At 33.8% G+C, this 22,840-nt stretch overlaps 1 protein-coding gene across 2 annotated transcripts in view; it reads left to right on the forward strand.

Annotated features, from left to right (window-relative positions):
• PUM3 (pumilio RNA binding family member 3) overlaps nucleotides 1–9,418 on the forward strand; it is a 33,091-nt gene extending 23,673 nt beyond the window's left edge. For both annotated transcript variants that reach the window (XM_051988004.1, XM_051988013.1), the window contains exons 14-18: nucleotides 2,826–2,968; nucleotides 4,458–4,680; nucleotides 5,876–5,963; nucleotides 6,936–7,026; nucleotides 9,121–9,418. In XM_051988004.1, coding sequence (XP_051843964.1) covers nucleotides 2,826–2,968; nucleotides 4,458–4,680; nucleotides 5,876–5,963; nucleotides 6,936–7,026; nucleotides 9,121–9,250 — 675 coding nt within the window. In that variant the 3' untranslated portion in view covers nucleotides 9,251–9,418. The remainder of the gene's footprint in view (nucleotides 1–2,825; nucleotides 2,969–4,457; nucleotides 4,681–5,875; nucleotides 5,964–6,935; nucleotides 7,027–9,120) is intronic.
• Nucleotides 9,419–22,840: the final 13,422 nt, after the last annotated feature.

Consider the following 22,840-nt stretch of genomic DNA (forward strand, 5'->3'; position numbering starts at 1 on the left):
TTTACTTCTCTCTCAATTGAAAAAAAAGAGAAAACAGCTTTTATAATAATTGCAACAATTATGTTAGTGGCTAGCATTTTTATAGAGCTGTGTACAAATGTACAAAATGTACAAAATGCTTTGCAAATACTATCTCATCTTTTTCTTCACTACAACTCTGGGCAATAGGTGCTGTCATCATCTCCATATTACAGGTGAAAAAACTGAAACAGCTATAGGTCAGGTGAAGTGACTTGGGTGTATTACTAGGAAATATATATGGCCATATTTGAACTCAGGTCTTCCCAATTCAATATCTATTGCCTTATCCACTATACGATCTAATATGTATAATGAAGCAAAACAAATTTCCTGCATTAGGTCCAAAATGTTATTTCTTCTTCCACATTTTGAATCTATCACCTCTTTGTCAAGAAATTAATGAGTATGTTTGTTTTATCATAAGTCCTCGGGAATCTTTAGTTATTGCATTGGTTGCTGCATTTAAGTCTTTCAAAATAGTTTTTCTTCACATTATTGCAGTTGTATACATTGTTCTTCTAATTTTCTATTAGTTCATACAAATGTTCCAGGTTCTATGAAGTAATCTCTTGTATCATTCCTTAAGGCACTATAATATTCTATAACATTCATATAGTCATTCCCAAAGTAAAGAGCACCTTCTTAGTTTCAAAAATGTTACTATAAAAATTTTTGTCAACATGGGCTTACTGTGTCTTAGTAATTATTACCATAAGAATTTTTCTCTCAAAAAAAGATTACTTAGGAAAAATACTATGGCTCTTGGAATATGTAGAAATGACCCAAGATTTGTAAATCTGTCCCTTTTTTAATTATTCATATACAAAAATACTAGTGTCTCTTTTCACATGAATTGGTTAAAAATCAAATGGGAAAATATACCAAATCTGTCAGCCACAAATAGTTTTCAGATGCTTAAACCAATCTTTAAATAAATAAAATTTTTAAAGACTCTACTATGTATCAAGTACTATGCTTAACTCTCCAAGTAGCTGTTATATGTCTACTGAACACAGACCCTATTATCATTTAAAATACTTAATGATCCCCTGATGTTTGTACATTATTTTGAATACTTTTTCCTTAAAAGAAGATAAAGTCGTATATCAAAGAGGAACATTTTCTTTTCTTTCTTGATTTTTTTTTTTAAATTACAGCTTTTTATTTACAAGATATATGCATGGGTAATTTTGCAGCATTGACAATTGCAAAACTTCTGTTCCAACTTTTCTCCTCCTTCCTCCCACCCCTTCCCCCAGATGGCAGGTTGACCAATACATGTTAAATATGTTAAAAGTATAAGTTAAATACAATATATGTATACATGGAGGAACATATTTTAAATTGAAAGTTCTGATTTTAGATTTATCCCTCCAATATTTTCTATGTGACCAAATCATCAGCATCATCAGTATCACTGACATTTATATAGCACTTATTATGTGCCAGGTACCATGCTAAGCACTTTTATAATTATCATCTCATTTGATCCTCATAATAACCCTGAGTTAGGTGCTATTATTGTCTCCATTTTACAGACATGTACAGACAGGCAAATAGAGATTAAGTGAAGCCAGATTTAAAATCAATTTTGATTAAAGAAAATTCTGACCCTTGAGCTTTGTTGCATGGAAATATAATCTTGATTGTAAAATGTGATACCTTCTAACGTATATGAAGATTGAAGAAAAAAAAGAATTGTCAAATGCTTTATAAATTTTGAAGTTTAGCAAAGCTATCATCCTCCCCTTACAATTTTACATGAAGGTAGTATGATAGTTTTAAGTAGCCTGAATGTTGACATCATAGGATTTAAAATTGAACTAATACTTAATCCATTTCACCATTGAGAAATGCCATTATTTTCAACTTGTTATTTTTTCTTATTTCTTAATGTAGGAGCTTTTTTTAGTATCTCAGTGAATTAATTTAACTTGATTGGTTTTCACATTTACTAAATATGATGGAAAAAATAAAGAGTACACTTAATTCATCTTACTTTTATTGTAGGAGATAGTAGATATTTTTTTCTAAAAGAAACCTTTAACTTTTCTGTTAGAAAACATTAAGTTTTGGAGGATTTTCTTTCTATTCTTAAAGGCACATAATTTACTTTTGAGTGGGATGCAGAGAAAGATTTCCTTTGCTTTTGACAATTACTGTTAATTAAACTAGAAAGATTTTTGAATCTTGAATGAGGCGGTCAAAAATGTTTCTTCTCTTGGTGATTGAGTATTCAGTAGAGTATGACTAAATTTTTCACTTTTAAAGTTTTTTTCCCTTACTACAAACAGACTAAGTCATGACAAACATCCTAATTTTACAAACTTTTATCTATTCGTTATTTTGGTAAGAATTTTTTTATAATATCCTATTGCATGTATCTCAGTAACCAAGTTCTAGGAAAAGTTATTCTCCACTGCCTATTGCTAAATTTAAATGCAGCTACAAATTAACAATATCCCTTCAATAATCCAAGCACGTCGTATCCTTAATTGTAATTTAAACAGTGGTCATGGAGAGTGGAGATTATTCCATAAATTTAGAAAAATTCTTTTGGGTTCTTAAATAAACTTCAAATGAATTGACTTTTAATATTCTTTACATAGGAGATAAGTAGGGGATCCTGGCTTTGTTTCAGGTATTTATTTATGATTTAGGGAGAAAGACCTTAGAAGCATAAATACCTAATGAGAAAATAAACTTATATTTACTTCCTTTCACTGTTAAAATCACATGTTCAATTATATATTCAAAACTCAAACAAATTGATTTTAATTTGATTTGATTGTTTATGTATATAGGAAATCATCAACTCCCTGTCGAATATAGTGAACAACAAATATGGAAGGAAAGTTCTGTTGTATTTACTGAGCCCTAGAGATCCTGCCCATCTTGTACCTGAGATCATTGAAGTTTTACAGAAGGGTGATGGAAATGCACATAGGTAATTTCAGTAACATTTTCTATATTTAGAGCCCAAAGAAGAGTCTGAATTATTTTTTTCTTTTTACCTGTGTTGTCCAGATTTATTTTATTTATTTATTTATTTGTTTGTTTATTTTTGGTGAACTGAAGTATGCATATCAGTTTTCCTCTGGAATTATATATGTATAGTTTCACCTTTAAACTGTTGAAGGGATTCTTAATGTTTTTATGGAAGAAAAGTAAATATTTAGGTGGCATGCCTTTTGTATATAGTATTCTGTAGAATAGATGTGTCTCTTGCTCAGTTTTCCCTTTTATTCTTTTGATTGAATTCCAAATGTATTCAGAAAACCTAACTATTGCTTATTATCCATTATCTCTACCTGTTGAATTCCTTCCTCAGTTCAAAGTTTTCCTTAATTTATATAGACTGAAGTAATCCTTTCTCAATATCTCTCTTAGAATACAACATGACACTTTGCACTTAAAAGATGTTTAATAACTGTTGGATCTTTCAATTTGTAAAATGTTTTAATGATAACTGTGCTTTTGACAACACTTAAGAGAGTCGGGAAAACTACATTTTCTAAATCAAAATGATTCCAAGAAAACAGGCCTAATTACAAATATTTCCCCTTACCATCTAATTTTATGAGTTCCAATTTTCACAATATTATACCTTATTCCTTTGGAAAGATTTTATCTCCCTATCCTCCACCAAAATTTTATGTTAATAGTACAAAGAACTATGCACAGACACATCTTAAGTTGAAAATTAGAAGGGACTTCCAACTCCCTCACTTTACAGTTGTGGAAACTGAGGTTTGGAAAGATTAAGTGATGTACTTAAACAGGAAATTCATAATCCAGCTTCGTTAAATTAAGTTATTTATCTTGAGACAAATATGATGTAAGAATAAATGGAAATATTTATCTTTGTGCTACCAGTCCATTTTATTTTCTCAAATCCTTACCTTATGTAGTTCTGTTTGCAGAAACACACTCCCTGAGCATCAGCGTACATCAGATTTGAAGTCAGGAGGTTTGGATTCAAATATTGTTCAAGTCATTTAACTTCTCTGAACCTATGTTTCTTATGTATGAAATGAGGAGGTTGGACAAGCTAGCCTCTTCTTAAATCTTCCTCTTAGCATTCAGGAAAAATAAAGGCAGTATAAATTGAGGAAATGTGTGCCAGACATTTCAGGTAGCTAGAGAAGTTTGTTTTTTAAGGCTCAAAAAGAAAAACAAAAGGGAAGGTATTGATTGTATAAAATTGGGCTTTGATGAACTGATAGGAGGAAGATTCATAACCTTTTTTTTTTTTAAGAGCCTATAAAGTTCCAGGATCCTAAAACATGCTAACATTTACTTAGATTGTTATGTCTAAGCAGGGTTGTAAGCTCTGAAACAACTGGTGTCATTGGAATTCTTTTCAATGTTTTTACCTACAGCAAATTTCTGTGACAACAGGACCATCATCTCTCCTTTGCTCTCTCTTTTAACAGTAAGAAAGATAATATAATCCGCCGTAAAGAACTCTTGGAGTCTATTTCCCCAGCCCTGTTAAACTATATGCAAGAGCATGTCCAGAAATTGATGACAGACAAATCAACGTGTGTTTTTGTTGTTAATGTTCTGGGATCTGCTATTGGAGATGTTCAACCCGTTATGGATACCATTGCCAAATTAGCTGCTCCTGAAATGATTCCTGGTGGGAAGGATGGAGAGGTAATACATCAAATTATGAAACAAATAGAAGAGACTTGCTTGATTTTAAAAAGCCTGAATCTTCTTAGATCAACATAATGAGATAAATTACTTTTAAAGATTTTTTTTTTAATTAAACATCACACATGAAGCAGAATTTAACATAATAAATCATAACCTTCATTTGTAACATCTCACACCTCCTTCTTTCTGATACTGACACCGTCTTGGTGCAGGCTTTCACGACTACCCTTGTACCTAGATTGTTGCAGTAGTCTGCAGATTGGTCACACACCAATTGGACACAAGTTTCTCCCCACTACAATTCATCTTCCACTTAGTTGTCTCTAAAGTGATCTTGCTAAATAAATATTCTTATAGAATCTTCTGTTTGGTCTTCAGAGTCCTCCTCCAGCTTTTCCAATCTTGGCTTATACCCTGTACCCTCCATGTATATTCTGGGATTCATTAACACTGACCTCCTTGCACACAAAGGCCTCTCTTCTCTCTCCCTTTCTTCTCAAAACCCACCACCACCACCACCACCACCATCCTTTCCCTTCCCCAAACCCATCAATCTATTCCAGGCATTTTCTCTAGCTGTCCCTCAGTCCTGGAGCGCTCTCTTTCCATATCTTTACCTGCTGACTTGCCTTGATTCATTCAAGTCCCAGCTAAAAACAAACCACCTACAGGAAACTCCTCTTTCTTAATCCTTCTTGATTGCCATATTTCTTCCAGTTTATCTAGTATATAGCTTGACCATACATAGTTGTTTTGCATGTTGTCTCCCCTATAAGTGTCTGAGCTCCTTGAGATCAAGAACTATCTTTTTCCTTTCTTTGTGTTCCCAGCATTTGGAATAGTATCTGGCAATTAATGGGTGCTTAGCAATATGTTTGTTGGCTGTCAATGTAATTCTAAAATGTTATTGTAAAATGGTTCTTACAGAAACAGCAAGAATATTTTAGAACATGTATTAGTGTAGTTTTAAGTTCATAACTACCTTCTGAAAGTCATGCTGTCTTTAAATAACACAGCTGGTAATATGAAAATCATTATAGGTATAGTTATATCTACATAAGAATCCAAACACGAACACTCCCTTATTTTATTCTACATTGTTTTTATCTAAGAATCTAAGTAATTAATGCTGAGCTACATGCTACATCATGGAAGAAAATCACTTACATTAATAACTTTGATTTCTTCATAGCTCCACTTGGCAGAACATCCAGCTGGACATCTAGTTCTGAAATGGTTAGTAGAACAAGATGAAAAAATGAAAGAAAATGGAAGAGAAGGTAAGTTATAGAATTTGGATTTTTCTTAGGGATTGTTTTGAAACTCGGCAATTTCCAACTCATCTATACCTTATGTTTTTAGGATTAGCACATTTTAAATTTTAAGCTGATGTTTATGTCAGTAAATTCTGAAGTACTACCAAAGCAATATAGTATATCAAATGAGTTAGAGGCATGTTTAGGTCGATTTCCTATCAGAATATATCTTCATTCATCTTATATTAAGCCAGTGAAAATCTGATCAACCATAAGGGTTTCTAACTACATTAGGGATAAAACATAAACTCTCTTTAGCTCTTAAAGCCCTTTACAAGCTGATCTTAACTATCTTTTCTATTCTGATTAGAAATTACCTTCCCTGTTTAACTTTTGAGATCCACACAAACTGGCCTTTTTTATTTTCCTCATACATAACCTTCTATTTTGTGTGTCTGTGCTTTTACAATGTATAACTCCCTCAGTCCCCCCAACTACAAGTGCCTTCCCTCCCAAACAATCTTGTATTAGCTATTTTTTGTTTATTTGTATTTTTTCACTCTTTTCTGTATAATGTAATTATTTCTGTCATTAAAATGTAGGATATTTGTGAATAGGAATTGTTCATTTTTTGTATTGGAATTTTCAGAACCTAGCAAAAGTGCCTGCTATACAGTAGTCACCTAATAAATACTTAATTGGTAATTCTTTATCCTGTATCAGACCATTAAACAATACCCTCAAAAATGCACATGTGGCCTTTTTTCATGTTTGTGAATGTTTGGTATACTTCATTGTGACTGTTTTAATTATCCTAAATACCACTTGAGAGTTGAAAGATATAGACCAAAAAGTTAACAATATTAAATAGTAATTATTTTGAAAGGCAGCCCAGAGCCCATTTCATACTGAAAGTATCTAAGACTTTATTGCTGACACATCATTGTAGATTTTTCCTTTGCTAAAGTTTACTGACTAATTTTATATCTGTCATAGGTTCTTTTGCCAAAACATTGGTAGAACATGTTGGTGTCAAAAAATTGAAAAGTTGGGCAGGAGTTAATCGGGGTGCTATTATTCTTTCTCGGTAAGTATTATTTCTTGGGATTCATCTTGGTCCTCAATACTGAGGTTCTGTTCTTATTGACAGATTCTGTTTTATGTTAACAAAAGAAGAGAGAAAGCATACAGATAAAGATCATAGAAGTGATGTGGCTTAACTGAATCTTCCAGGTGTCAGAACCCAAATTTAATATTTTATCCATTTTACCATTCTAAAGGATTATTTATATTTTGAATTATACTGCAATATGTAACTTCATTATTTCTATTTTATATTTACATTTTGCCAAAATTCAAATTAATTTTCAGCTTCTAAGTATATACTATGTACTATAAGTGGGTTTGTCCTAGAAGCTTACATGTCTGAAGAAAGGTAACCTGGAACTGATACTACAAAAACAAAACCTAAATGATTGAAAGCCATGGTTAACAATCCTATCATGGGGTTTTGAATTGTGAGTAAACTTAAAGTTCATCTAGTCCTACTCTCATCTCTTACAAAGGAAGAAATTTAGACAAATTCATAGAGAAAGGGATACAGAGCAACACATAGCAAAGCCAGGGTGTAACACAAATCTCCAAATCCATTAGAATGATGGAGTTTAGGAGATAGACCAATTATTGAGGAATTAAAGGTTTGCCCTGTAATGGGGAAGCCCTTTTCACTATTCTTTTGCATATCTATATAACAAGTCATATTCTCAATAATCTGTATATAAGTAGAGATAACGGATTTCTACTTTATGTAATGTGAGATATGGCAAAAATACTAAGATGGATTTATTTTAGATTTTAAAATCCCAAAGGATAAGAGTCTATGTTAAATACAATTAATGCCTATATTTTCTTGTTGCTGTTCGTTCTTCCTTGAAGCTTAGCTTCATCATCTTTATTCACTTGTCTTTTCTTGTGACAATTGCTTACCGATTTCTAAGTATGTTAGGCCACTCAACTAATCTTACTTCTCTGCCTATCACATGTTGTCATAGTTCCCTTAGTTACCATATCTAATATATTATGGCTTTATTTTAGGTCAGTGACCTGCTTTTTGGCCATGTAACTGTGCATGTTTCCTCCTTGTTTTCTTGATTGACAATTTAAGATTAATTTTATTAGGCCTCAGCTAAATTTTTGCCTTTTTGATGCTACAGTAGCATTTTTTCCTTTCTTATTTATGTAAAATTTTCATTCTTAGTAGGATCAAATGCTTGAAAAGATACTGAGACTTGGCAGTAAATGCCTTGTACTTACTTTTCAGGATTATTAAAATACACTAAACTTAAGGAAATTTAGCACTATGTATTGTCATCAAAAAAAAATCAAAGAACATTAAAAACTCAAAAGCCCCTCATGTATATTTGTTGATTTACTACTTATTCAGAAAGTATATCTGTATTTTATATAACACTTCACAGAGCACACAGGATTGCAGAACAAAGAGATATAAGGCCTTTCCTTTTGTGCTGAAAAATCAGTAAAGAAGACAAGACCCATAAAACAAGTCTCACATCATTATCCAGTAGTACACATATGCAATCTGTATAAATTGGAAGAGTGACCTAAGAATGCCTTATGCTATTGATGTTTTAGTATACATTATTCTCCTAATTCTTTCTTCTGTCTGCATCAGTTCATACAAGTCTTTCCATATCTCTGAAATTTGTTTCCTCATCTCTTACAGTACAGTGTTATTCTTTCACATTCATAGGTCATAATTTGTTTAATTATTCTCCAATTGATGGCCACCACTTCAGTTTCTAGTTCTTTGCTTTCCCCCAAAGAGCTGCTATAAATATTTTTGTACATAGGGGATCTCTTCCCTCTTTCTTGGGTCTCTATACCAATTTTCTTGAGGTTGTATAGTATAGGTGAAAAGGCATTGAACTGATGTCAAGGAATCTGTGTTTGCGTAACGTCTCTATCACATAACACCTGGATGATGTTGGAATAGTCACTTAAACTCTATGGACCTCAGTTTTCTCATGTATAAAATTGAGGGAGTTAGATTAAGTGACATCTCTTGGTATCTAACTCAGAAATTTTGTCACTTAACCTAAAGGAGATCATTTGAAATTTCATTAAAATAAGTTGTTTTTTTTTTCCCCCTCTCTTTATTCAGTCTGCTCCAAAGCCCTGATCCAGAAGTGGTAAATAAAATTAAATCTGGACTGAAAAGCCTCATCCCCACATTGGAAAAAGAGGAAAACAGCAAAGGCATGACTACTTTACTTGAGAAATTAAGAGCTTAATTGGAAAATAATAATGAAGAATAAGAATCACTTTTCCTGGTGATTCAGATGAAGGGTACCATCCAGTTTGGTTGTTGGGAGGAGCCTTTTATATAATATATATATTTATATATAAATGTTTTTTGTAGAAATGTCTATTTCTAAAATAAATAGTTTCTAAAATATAAATTGTCTTCTTTCAAAATTTTAGCTGTCTTTTTTTTGTATCAGATTCTTTAGATATGTATTCATTTCAGTATGTCTTCATTGATATCAGCAAATCCTGAGCATCTGCCAACATCTTTAAGAGTTCAAGGAGAATACAGAGCAGTTTTAACACATGAATCTCAAGGACTTCACAACCTAAGATAGCAAAAAGTACAATTTGCTACTTAATCAAAAAAGAAACATTAATTGCCTGGCATTGTGGGTGACTGGAGATACAAAGACAGAAATCAAAGTTTGTACCCCAAGAAACTGGTTTCCTTACAGAAATGTCATCTCTCAACATTTATGGGTTACACATTTCTTTCATATTTTGGGCTATTCATGGGCCATTGATAATCGGAGATTTTTTGCAATTTGCGGCATATTGCAAAAAATCACAATGATACATATATATAAAGAAAACTTTAAAAAATTCAGTAAGCCAAATTAACAAATCTATTTTTTTTATTATTTCATGTAAGATAATTTGCCCTGTTCTGCCTTTCTCTTTCCCCAGTCCATTCTTTTCTCACCCCTTAATCATATATATATAATTATCCCTTTATATTCAATACACACTTCTGCCCTCTATATATATATATATTATTTCTAACTGTCATAGTAATGAGAATGTTCTTAGGAGTTATAAGTGTCATCTTTTCCCATAAGAAAGTAAAGAGCTTAACTTTATTGAATGCCTTATGATTTCTCTTTTTTGTTTACCTTTTTATACTTTTTTTTATTTGAAAGTCATTTTCTATTCAGCTCTGGTCTTTTCATAAAAATTGTTTGAAAGTTCTCTATTTCATTGATAATCATTTTTACTCATGAAAGATTATACTCAGTTTTGCTGGATAAGTGATTCTTGGTTGTAATCCTAGTTCCTTTGTCCTCCAGAATATCATATTCCAAACCCTCTGATCCTTTAATGTAGAAGCTGCAAAATCTGTGTGTGTGTTCTTGTTTGTGGCTCCGTGATAGTTGAATTGGTTTTTTGTGGTTACAATAACCTGGAAGCTTGGGAATTTGGCTACAATATTGCTGGGAGTTTGCATTTGGGAATCTCTCATGAGATGATTACTGGATTCTTTCCACTTCCTAATTTACCCTCTGGTTCTAGAATATCAAAACAGTTTTCCTCGATGATTTCTTACAAGGTGATGTCTAGGCTTTTTTGTTTTTTTAAATCATGGCTCTCAAGTAAGACAATAATTTTTTAAATACCTCTCCTGGGTTTAATTTGCTGTTTTAGGTCGGTTATTTTTTCAATGAGTTATTTCAGTTTTTTCTATTTTTTTAAATTTTCTTGGGTTTTGTTTTATTGTTTCTTGATTCCTCATGAAGTCATTAGCTTCCATTTGCTCATATTTAAATTTTAAGGAATTATTTTCTTCAGTGAGCTTTGGCCTAGTTGTTTAAGATGTCATTTCTTTAGCATTTTTTTTCTTTTAACAAGCTGTTGTCTCTTTTTTCATGATTTTCTTGCATTACTGATTTCTTTTTTCTATTTTTCCTCTGCTACTCTTAATTGATTTTTAAAATCCTTTTTGAACTCTTCCATGGCCTAAGACCAATTCATATTTTTCTTTGAAGCTTTGGATATAGGAGCTTTAACTTTTATCTTCCGATATGTTTTGATTTCCTTGTCACCATAGTAACTTTCTATGGTCGGAATTTTTTCTTTTGTTTGCTCATTTTTCCAGTCTACTACTCGTTTTTTAAAAGTGGAGCTTGTTTTTCAGGGTGACTCACTGTCCCAATCTTCAGGAGTTTTGTGTAGTTGTTTTCAGATATTTCTGGAGACTGCTAAGTTTTCATTTCTTCCAAAGTGGTCATCTAAGGAGAGGTATTTACTACTCTTCTGGCCTCTGCTCTGGTCTGTGAGTGACCACACACTCTCTTCTGCCCTGGAACTTGACAAGGGTCCCTGCTCTACTGTGGCCTACAAGCTTAGGAGTACTTCTGTGTTCTGAGACTGCCAACAGGGACTACAATCTGGATCTGAATATGAGAAAGGCAATAGTCCTGCCCCTAGTGCCAGCAAAGAAGTCCCTTACAATCTTCTAATTCATGGACTAAGAGCTCCAGAAGCAGTCACTGTAAATTTAATGACTCCTAATGCCTCTACTCTCATTCAGCTTCAACAGACTTTTCCTGCTAATCTTAAGTTGTCTTTGCTTGGAAAATTATTTCCTTTCCTTTTGTGGATTCTGCCACTCCAAAATTGTTTTATGGCATTATAATAGAAGGTGTTTAGAAAAATTTCAGGGAGAGCTCAGACTAGTTGCTGCCTTTTCTCCATCATCTTGGCTCCACCTCCACTTAATTATTTAATAATTGTGTTGCATCCTTAGTTTCAGAAGAGATAGAGACATTGAACTACACTTATTAGCCTAGATTTCGTGGAATCAGATCAACTTAAGCTGAACTTAGGATTTGGAGGGGATACTGAAGGTTTTTATTCTTAGTGAAAGGAATAATGTGATTATTATTCTAGATGGGATCATGGGTTTAGGGCTAAAAAAGGACCTTAGCCTACCCTGTCTTTTGTGTAGATGAGGAAACTGAAACTACAAGGGGTAAGTGACTAGCCTTAAGTCACAAAGAAAATATGAACCCAAAGAGCATTTGAAGCCGGGTCTTCTGACTCAATCCAAGATTTTTATAAATTATATATTTTTTTTAAGACCCATTTTAAAATATCAACTCAATTTTCCCCCAAGATGAAGAAGGAAATGGTTGTCCCTCCCAAGACAAGTCAAGTCCAAAGCCTTGAAGGCCAAGAAGGAGGTAGTGAAGGACATCCGTAGCCACTAAAAAAATCCAAACTTCCCTCACCTTACACTGACCAAGACTTTGAAGGCAGCCTAAATACCCTTGGAAAAGTGCGCCTCGAGAAGAAGCTTGATCGCTATGCCATCAAGTTTCCCTTGACTACTGAGGTCTCCTATGAAGAAGACTGAGGACAACGTCCTCATCTTTCTTGTGAACTTCCAGACCAACAAGCAGCAGATCAAACAGATGGTAAGGAAGCTGTATGACATTGATGTGGCCAAGGTTAGCACATGGATCCAGCTTGATGGATGTCCACCTTATTCCAGACTATGGTATTTTAGATGTTGCCAACAAAACTGGACAGTTTAGATGATTACAACTCTCCTACTTTACTATAAAAAGTTTTCCGTTAAAATAATCAACTAATTTTAGTAGAACTTCTCTAAATCTACCATAAAAGATATAAAAGTATAATATATTTAATCATTTATTTGTTCAAGAGATTTAACATACTTATGTGGTAATTTTTTTTTTGCAGAGGATCTTCTACAAAAAACCTGTAAAAGACTGAAATTATCTAGAGTTACACATGTTCTAGACACCTCTTACATGGTAAAGATTTTTGTCCATACATAATTAGCCTGAAAGCATAGCTCTTAAATTCTATTATCTTTGCATTAAAGTTATGAAAATGACTGTCTTAATAAGGAAATTATTAAGTGTTAAAATATCAAATACCTATGATCAAGGCACTGGGCTAGGTATTGAGTGTACAAAACAAAAAGTTCTTTCCCTCTAGAAGCTTACAGTTGAAGTAAGGCATTAAATTTGAAAGCATGTAAGAAGGCATGACCAAATATGTAGTAAAAGAGGAAAGAGAGTACTAACTTGGCAAAAAGGGAAAGTATATTGGAAGAAAGAACTTAGCTCTTAGCTAAGAGCCTTGAAGTAAACTAAGTATTCCCAGGGACAGAAGTGAGGAGAGAGTATTTTCTGGGAATGCCTAGTGAAAAGTTACTATAGGTAGAATGCCAGCTTTTTTTGGGGGGGGGGGGGGGAGAGAGCAGGATTATGAAGGCAAATAATACGAAAAAAGTAAAAAGCAGGTTTGACAAGTCCCACACTTTAGTGAATAGAACAACGGAGTCTGGAGGAGGGAAACCTCTTCAAGTCCTACTTCTGTCACTAATTGCTTATAGGATCATTAGAAATGCTAAAATTCAAATTCTTCTAAAAGTGCGATAATATCTGCACCACAGACCTCAAATCATGATTGTGAGGAAAACATTTTCCAAGCTTTAAAGTACTATATAAAAGCAGTTATTGAGTTGAAATTACCATGCAAGGTTAAAGCCTGGTATTTTACCAGGCTAAGATATTTGATACTGGAGACACCAATGAATTTTTGAATGTTTTAGAGCAAGGTAGCATAGGAAGACATCCCTCACAGATTGTTTTGGGAGTTGTGAGAATAGCTTAATGAGGGAAAAGATGTATTAGAAAATTTAATAGTTCAGGCAAGAAGTGATGGAGCTGTCTGAACTGAGAGAGTGAACAATGTAATTGCCTGGAGGAGGACTGATGCCTGGAAATGTTGGAAAAGCAGCTTCAAGACTGGGATGATGGGTGATTGGAAATGGAGATGAGACAATGGAATCGTTCAGGATTCAATTTAGCACTTCAGTGTCTAGCTGACAAGATACAAAGAAAAAAATTTCATGCACTTAAGGAGTTTTCATTCTATTTCATGACTGAAGTTCATTTGATCACAAATGTGAAGCTGAAAGGGTCTCAGAAGTCATCTATTCAACTCTCCTCACTTGACAAATGAGAAAACAGCTTTAGAGAGATGAAATTACTTGCTTGGAGTCAAATGAGTGGCAGAGCTAATATCCAAAGGCTGGTCCTTTAATTGCAAATCCCATGATCTTTCCACAGTATTCAAAAGAAATAGGGATATTTGGAGGAGGATGGTAGTTTTTGAGGGGGAAAATAAGTTCTTTGGACATGCTGAGTCTGAGATGCAAAAGATCATGTAGAAGATTGGAGATGGAAAAGTTCATCTAGAACAAAAGTGTCAAATTTGTGGCCCACAAACCACAAACTTGATCTAGAGGACCAGAAAGGGATTGTATAGTGCTTACTATGTTCCAGCCACTGTGCTAACCAGTTTTCATTTGTTCCTCACAACTCTGCATTTGGTGCTGCTATTAACCCCATTTTGCAGTTGGAAAACTGAGGCAAACAGCAATTAAACAATTTGCCTAGGATCACATTAAGTGTCTAGTCCAGATTTGAACTCCAGAGTTCTATTTATCCACTGTACCATAATAATTTATCAATATAAGGCGTTTTCTCAATGCAGTCTAGTTTCTGTTCCACAATTCATAATTGAAAGAATTATTTTATATATCAAGTCAATAAGCAGTAAGGTCTTGCTTTCCAGCATTGTGCTAAGTGGATCAAACAGCTTCAAGGGGAATAATACCCAGACTGATACCAGAATAGTATCTTACCTAAATCAGGACTTCTTAAATGTTTTCCTCTTGTGACCCCTTTTCATCTGAGAAACTTTTTAACACAACCCTAGATATATAGAAATATAAAATAGATATATTAATCAAACATTTACTGATGTCATACATTTATTTTCAAACAATTCTTAGGTATACATATAATTTTCCATTAAAGATGAAAGCAAATTTGAATACTAAAAGAATTACAAAAAGAATTCAAATTTGGAACATTGTACACGTTAACAAGATTATGTGATGATGAACTGTGATAGGCTTGGCTCTTTTCCACGATACAGACAAAGAATTGGAATAGAAAAATGCTATCCATATCCAGAGAAAGAATATGGAGACCGAATATAGATTGAAGTATATAGTATTTTCACCTTTTTTGTTTCTTTTTTTTCTTATTTTTTCCCTTTTAATCTTGATTTTTTTTTCCTTGTACAACATGACAAATATGGAAATATGTTTAAAAGAATTGCACACAATGTTTATGGCAGTCCTTTTTATAGTGGCATAAAACTGGAAACAGTGGATGCCCATCAGTTGGAGAATGGTTGAATAAGTTATGATATATGAATGTTATGGAATATTATTGTTCTATAAGAAACAATCAGCAGGATAATTTCAGAGAGACCTAAAGACTTACATGAAGTGATGCTGAGTGAAATGAGCAGAACCAGGAGATCATTGTACATGGCAATAAGATTATAAGATGATCAATTCTGATGGACAGGTTCTTTAAAACAATGAGAGCCAGTTCTAATGCTCTTGTGATGCAGAGAGCCATCTATATCCAGAGAGAGAATTGTGGGAACTGAGTCTGGATCACAACATAGATTTTCACTTTTTTTGTTGTTTGCTTGCATTTTGTTTCTCTTTTTTTTTCATTTTTGATTTTTCTTGTGCAGCAAGACAATTGTATGAATATGTTCACATATTTTGAATTTAACATATTTTTAACATGTTTAACATATATTGGATTATTTGCCATCTAGGGGAAGGGGTGTAGCAAAAGGGGGGGGCGGAATTTAGAACACAAGGTTTTGCAGGGGTCAGTGTTGAAAAATTATCCATGTATATGTTTTGAAAATAAAAAGATTTAATTTTTTTAAATGGATATAAAATTGTAAATGAGAACAAAAGAAATAGAATTGCACATATTTAACCTATAAGATTATTTGCTGACTTGGGGAGGGGACAGACAACAGAAAAGGAGAAAAATGTGAAACACAAGTCTTATAAAAATGAATGTTGGAAACTTCTTTACATGTATTTGGAAAAATAAAATACTATTGGGCAGCTAGATGGCACAGTGGATAGAGTACCAATCCTGAAGTCAGGAGAACCAGTTCAAATATGATCTCAGAAGCTTAATATTTCCTAGCTGTGCGATTCTGGGCCAGTCACAACCCCAATTGCCTCAGCAATAAATAAAATACTATCAAAAGAATAATAGCTTGACAGAATATCTGATATTTTTTATTGTTACCAAAATTTTCACAACCCCCACATTCAGTTAAGCAACTCCATATGGGATGGTGACCCATAATTTAAAAAACTTTGTTCTAAAGAAAGAAATAGAAGTGAATCAGCATTTTTAAACATAGGGTGATGAGAAAGTTATTCAAACAGAAGGAATGAATCGGAGGAGGCTTTCTGATCCATAGTCTATATATATACATATATATGTATATATCAATAAAAGTAGATTGAGATCAGAATTGAAATGGACCATGTAAATAGAGAATGGGGGGAAGTAGAGATGGAGAGGAAGAGTTTCTTGAGGGTGAGACTGGGTTTTGTTAAAATTATCTGAGATAAAAAGCAAAATGAAGACAAAGTTACCAAGCCATCTATGATTTAATTTGCAAAGCTAACATTTGCATACTAAATCTAGTCATTTGACTCCTCAGAGTTCAGAGACCAGAAGTGATTTACAGAGCTGAATTTTATAACAGAAAAAAGAATAAAAGAAATACATAAACTTATTTTGAACATAATTCAACTGGACAAGGCTTTTCCCAGGCTTTCTTAATCCTATCCAGGAAGTTCTTGATTCACAATTTTTATAATCAGAAAGTATAGTAGGAAAGAGAAACTTGTCCCCTTCCCCCATCTTAGAATATTCCATTAGTCAACTTAGACTAGTGCCTCTTCTTCCAAAAAAGGAGCTTATCCACTAAGACTGGAAAGAAGCACTTAACCTCCTCCAACCTTTCTACAATTGCCAGAAAGGGGAATTTAATCTCTTGTCAACCCCACTTTCTGGTAGAAAGGGAATCTTAGGCTTTAAAAAAAAAAAAAAAAAAAACCTCTAAGGCAGCTAGGTAGTACAGTGGATGGAGCACCAGCCCTGAAGTCAGGAGGACCTGAGTTTAAATGTGACCTCAGACACTCAACATCTCCTAGCTGTGTGACCTGGGCAAGTCACTTAACCCCAATTACCTCAGCAAAAAACAAAACAAAACCCAAAAAACTGTTATAATCTTATTCTAAATTATCTGCTATTAAACGGTAGTTTTATTAATCTATCCACTAAGTGACTCCCAGGGGTCCTCAAACTTTTTAAATAGGGGGCCAGTTCACTGTCCCTCAGACAGTTGGAGGGCCGGACTATAGTAAAAACAAAAACTTTGTTTTGTGGGCCTTTAAATAAAGAAACTTCATAGCCCTGGGTGAGAGGGATAAATGTCCTCAGCTGCTGCATCTGGCCCAAGGACCCCTGCAACTAAACCTTTAGGACTATGTTAGTCTGGCCTAGCTGTTAGGACTAGCTTTCCTAAAGGAAGAAGTATAGGATTAATGCTATAATCAAACTAAAAATAAATAAAAGCAATTGGTTATTAATTAATTGTATTAGGCAAAATGAGTTATACATTGATGCCTAGTATTGATTTTTTTTTATGTAGTAGATTTGATGGAGAGAAAAATAATTATAAATTTTTGTTAATCACCTAAACTTTTCCATAAATTGAAAGTATTGAAGAATGGATTAGAAAACAGATCCAACAAACTACTGCACATAGCTAATACATATGTTGTTCTCTTCTTTTTTATAATATATGATCGTTCTCTGTGTGGAGCAGGTTTCTTGGGGAGGTTTTCTGGAGGCAGCCTTAGTTTTGGTTCAGAGTAATAATCACTTCAAATACAGCCAGGAGTTAAAATCCAGGCCTTTATTGTGTCCTTCAAAATCTTGAGCTTCAACTCCTAGATCCCTCTGAATGTCTCCAGCCAGCACAAAGGTGGAAAATGGAATGATTCTGTCTCCGTCTCTGAGAGTGAGCTCCTGTCCCTGTCCCTGAGAGCTTCTAGCTTATATGCTGTATGCTGAGTACACACCAATCATTATATCACTGGGAAACCATTATTTGTTGTAGGATTAAATCAATGCTAAACTAGATTTAGCCATTGTCTCCTCAGTTCCACTTAGTACTTGTTTCAAGTTCTGGCCCATAACATCTTGTAGGATCAGATCAATCATACTGAATCATGCTAAATTAGATAATTATTGTCGCTATCAATTATAATGACTTAACATTTTGTGAGGATTCCAATAAATATCTATAAAACACACAAAAAAGTTTAAGGTCCTGAATGAAATTTATTAATGTTTCCTACGAATCTAATAAAGCAAAAGTTTCAGCCAAAGTCTTAGATGGGGTAACAGTAAAATACTGTCAAGAAAGAGGCCAACTTAAACATATTATGTCTGAAGGCATCATGAATGAGGAAATATCAATATTACATTATGTGTGTATGTCATGTGTAATATTCACATATATGTACTCCAAATACAATGGCAAATGAGGACTTAAAGGAAAAACTAAATGAATTGCAGAAAGATGTCCATGGTGGGACAATAATTTAGGTGACTTTAATGTGCTTTTTTCAGACCTTGACAAACAAAGAAGTTACAGATCTGAAAAGAATGTTGGAATTTGATAAACCTTTTCTGTCCATATATGGGGAAGAGGCAGCAAATGTTACAGAATCATAAAATCTCAGAAGGAACTTCAGAGTATCTATCTTATTATGTTCTTTGTCCCAGTGGAAAGAACTAGAAACATTGTACTTAATGTCATGTAATGTTACAGTCCACAAAGTTAAGTCCATAAGGCTCTGGAAGCCCTTCAGTAAGCAAACGTGCATGTCTACATAGATACTCTAGATAGCAAGTAATCGAATATATGTTAAACACATTCAATTCTTCTATACATATTTCCACAAATATCATGATGCACAAAAAAAATCAGATCAAAAAGGAAAACAAAATGAAAGAAAACAAAATGCAAGCAAACAACAACAAAAAAGTGAAAATACTATGTTGTGATCCACACTCAATTCCTGCAGTCCTCTCTGGGTGCAGATGGCAGCTTGCAGTGTGTGGCATTCTCCATCCCAAATCAGGTAAGGAACTTCTATTATCACTTATTAAAAAGGAGTAATGGCACTTTTGAACCATTCAAGAATGAAGTAGGATTGTGCCTTGGGGAAACGCAAACATTGAATTTTATCCCTTTACAACCTCCTTCCATTTATTTTTTAAATGTTTTAGGATATTTGGTGTAGGGAGAGCAATTTTAATTGCTGGTAGGAGATAGAGGAAGGGTCACCAGCACTTTTCATTCTTTTCTACCCAGCCCAGTCTCCAGTCTCTGTAATTTACATGCAACACTGTGTGTGTATGTGTGTGTATGTGTGTGTATGTGTGTATACGAGCACATATGAAGGGAGAAGGAAAAAGTGTAAGAATATTATCACATGATTCAGATCAATTCCAATGGTTTTGTGTTAAAAAGAGCCATCTGCACCCAGAGAGGACTGCAGGAATTGAGTGTGGATCACAACATAGTATTTTCACTTTCTTGTTGTTGTTTGCTTGCATTTTGTTTTCTTTCATTTTTTTTTTCCTTTTTGATCTGATTTTTTTTGTGCATCATGATATTTGTAGAAATATGTATAGAAGAATTGAATGTGTTTAACATATATTCGATTACTTGCTATCTAGAGGACGGGGTGGGGAAAGGGAGGGAAAAAATTTAGAACATAAGATTTTGTAAGAGTGAATGTTGAAAATTATCCATGTATTATTAAATAAAATAAAATTTTAAAAAGAAAATAAAAAAAGAAAATTATCCATGTATATATTTTGAAAATAAAAAGCTTTAATAAAAAATATTTTAAAATAATGTCATCACAGTTCATTGCAATTTTTCTGAGAGAAGCCCCTAAGAATAATTTGCCACATCAGAGGTATGTTCAGAATTAAATTTTCTGACCATAATTCACAATTCAAATATGACTTATATTCAGTCTGAAAGAGAAGGGAGAAGAGTTAGTTAAAAAGACATAATTAGAGGTGCTTAAGGGTCTCTCTGTATAGATTAGATGTGACTGGTTGGGATTTATATCCCAGAAGAACTCGTCTAAGAGGCTATCAAAGAGTTTACAAGACCTTTCTTCCTATGTAGTAGCTGAAGATCAAATGGTAGCAGAGGGCAGTATCACCTCCAACAGAGATCCAAAACAAGAAAACCTTCAGATATAATGCTGTTAAGCAAGTATATCTGTAGTTATTAGTGTATCGGACTGGGAGGAAAAGGGGAATCCCAGATCATTTGGGAAAAAATGCTATTCTGTGATGACTTAATGGAAAATCTACTTAATAAAGAAACTCCTCAACAACATCCCTGACCAAGGTCATATAACCTCAAAGTTGATAAAATCTGAGGATGGCAGAAAACACAGAATCTTCTAGCTCTAGAAATACTTTGATAACAAATTATACTCTAGAATCAATTCAACACTTCAAGTAAACAATTATTAATTACCTACTATGTGCAAGAAATTTGGAATAGAGAGATAAAACAAAAAAGCCTATGTTCTAAAGGAATTTAAGAATCTATTAAGGGACATAATAGTAAACTGTAATAAATCTCAGAGAAATAGCCAGTCTCATTCAGTTGTCTCTAATTCTATATATTTTTGTCCTGTCTGCCTTGGCACTGTGTAGGCCAGAAATCTATGGAGTCAGGAAGAGTTGAGTTTAAATCCTGACTTTAATAAGTAGCTGTGTGATGATGGGCAAGTTACTTAATTTCTCTTTGCCTAGTTTCCCCATTTGTAAAATGGGGGAAATAATACACTTGTTTCACAGAGCCATTGTAAGGCTCAAATAAAATAGCATGTAAAAGCATTTTGTAACTCAACAAACTATATAAATGCTAGCTATTGTCATTTTAAGGTTTTTGTCACTTTGAGAATATTGAAATATATACAAGTCACTTGTGTCTATGGAACATAGCTGTGATTATATTTAAAATTTAAGAACCTTGACATCAGAATCCTGGTTCTAGTGTTTCTAAAAGCTTTAAATTAAGGAAAGAGGATTATGCTGCTACACTGTGCTTCTCTCTGTCGGCAGAAAAAAGGGAAATCAAGCTCTGTCCCTAACTATTCCCAGACAGAGGAGTTGCTCTTCCAGCAGATCCTGCCACTCTCCCATGAGATGAGCGCTTTAATACTAGAGCTTCCTGGGACAGGAACTGATGGGACTATCATGTAATTATAGCTGCCCATTCCCAAAAGTGTTACAGCCACTGAGCCATGAAGGAGAAATGCTCCTCCAGATCATGTACCACAGACAGAGTTCCTCTTTGAAAAGAAAATCCACTTATTCTTCACTTCCTTTTCAATCTGTTTACTAGCTCTAGCTTTTTTTTAGTGTTTTGATTTTGTTTTCTTGTTATGCAGTCATTGGCTTTCACTTTGTCCATTCTGTCAATTCCCTTTCCAATTCTTCCATAATTTTCATTTCTTTCCCAATTTTTTTCCTTTGGTGTTCTCATTTCATTTATTAAAATAATTTTCAAATTTTTCTTAAATTCATGCTTTCTCTCTTCCACAAATTTTAGTAAAATTTGTGCCAAGCTATGTTTTTAAGTTTTCTCTTTTACATGTTAGAGTAATTTTCTTCTTTCTCTCAAAAGGAAAGGAGAGTCTGACATGGTAAAAGTTTTTACAGTGGCATTGTTGTTATTTAATCATTTTTCTAGTCTTCTTAATCACTAAAGACTTGAGATTAGGGATTAACTTTTAAGAAAAAAGTCTAGACTGGGGATCTTCAAGCTTTCAGTGCTCCCAAAGTGGTCTGATCCAAAGCAAAGTCTAATTTTTTGCACACACACACACACACACACACACACACACACACACACACACACCCATCCCCATTCCTCAGTGAATAACGTTAAGTTTCTAATCCAGGTTTGGGTTTAAGGAACAATAAAATGCTGTGGACTCAGCCACCAATCAGCCAGCTTGGAAACTCTATTGGTTCTGAATCATCAAAGCAAGTGATTCTTGCAAATTCCTGTCCTAATCATTCCTCTGCAGGATTTGGATTGAGAAAGAAATTGGAACTGAGGTTCTGCACTTCCCCTGTGATGGATTCATACTACCACTATTTGATTCTGAATTTGTTCTACTCAGTTTAGGGCCTGTGATGGCTCCCAACCTTAAAAGTCATTCCTGAATGTAGTTCCCATTCAGCAGTTCATCCTGAATCCATGATCTGGAACTGGATAATGAATAACAAAACTTCCAGTTACCTTTTGTTTCTGCAGCCTACAGAGTCCTTAGTATAGGTCTAGGTTCTCTCTAGCTTTCCCTTATAAGCAAGCTGGAGGGCTCCAAGCACTGCTGCTTCTGACCAGACCCCGTCCTTAATACCTATCCACATATCTTTTAATCTGTCTCCTGAATTAGGGGAAAAAAAAAACTCAATATGATTTTTTCTTGGATTTTGCCATCAGGATTCAGTCTGATATATTTCTTAGATCTGTTTGGAAGAATTTTGCAAGGGGTGGAGGATCAGTATATTGCTTCCTGCTACTCCATTATCTTGTGTATATGCTCTATAAATGCTAGCTAACTAATTTATTATGCATTTTATACTAGTTGCTGTTCTAAGAAGATTTCTCAGATTTCTGCCTGGTACTTCTATTCTCTGCTGTCTTGAAGGTTGAGTGTTTACTGAAGTTCTCCTCCTCTTCTCTTTGCATGACTGTTCTGTTTTTTTTTTGTTTGTTTGTTTTGTTTTTTCACC

This window comes from Antechinus flavipes, chromosome 1 (assembly GCF_016432865.1).
Source record: "Antechinus flavipes isolate AdamAnt ecotype Samford, QLD, Australia chromosome 1, AdamAnt_v2, whole genome shotgun sequence".
NCBI classification, from domain to species: Eukaryota; Metazoa; Chordata; class Mammalia; order Dasyuromorphia; family Dasyuridae; genus Antechinus; species Antechinus flavipes.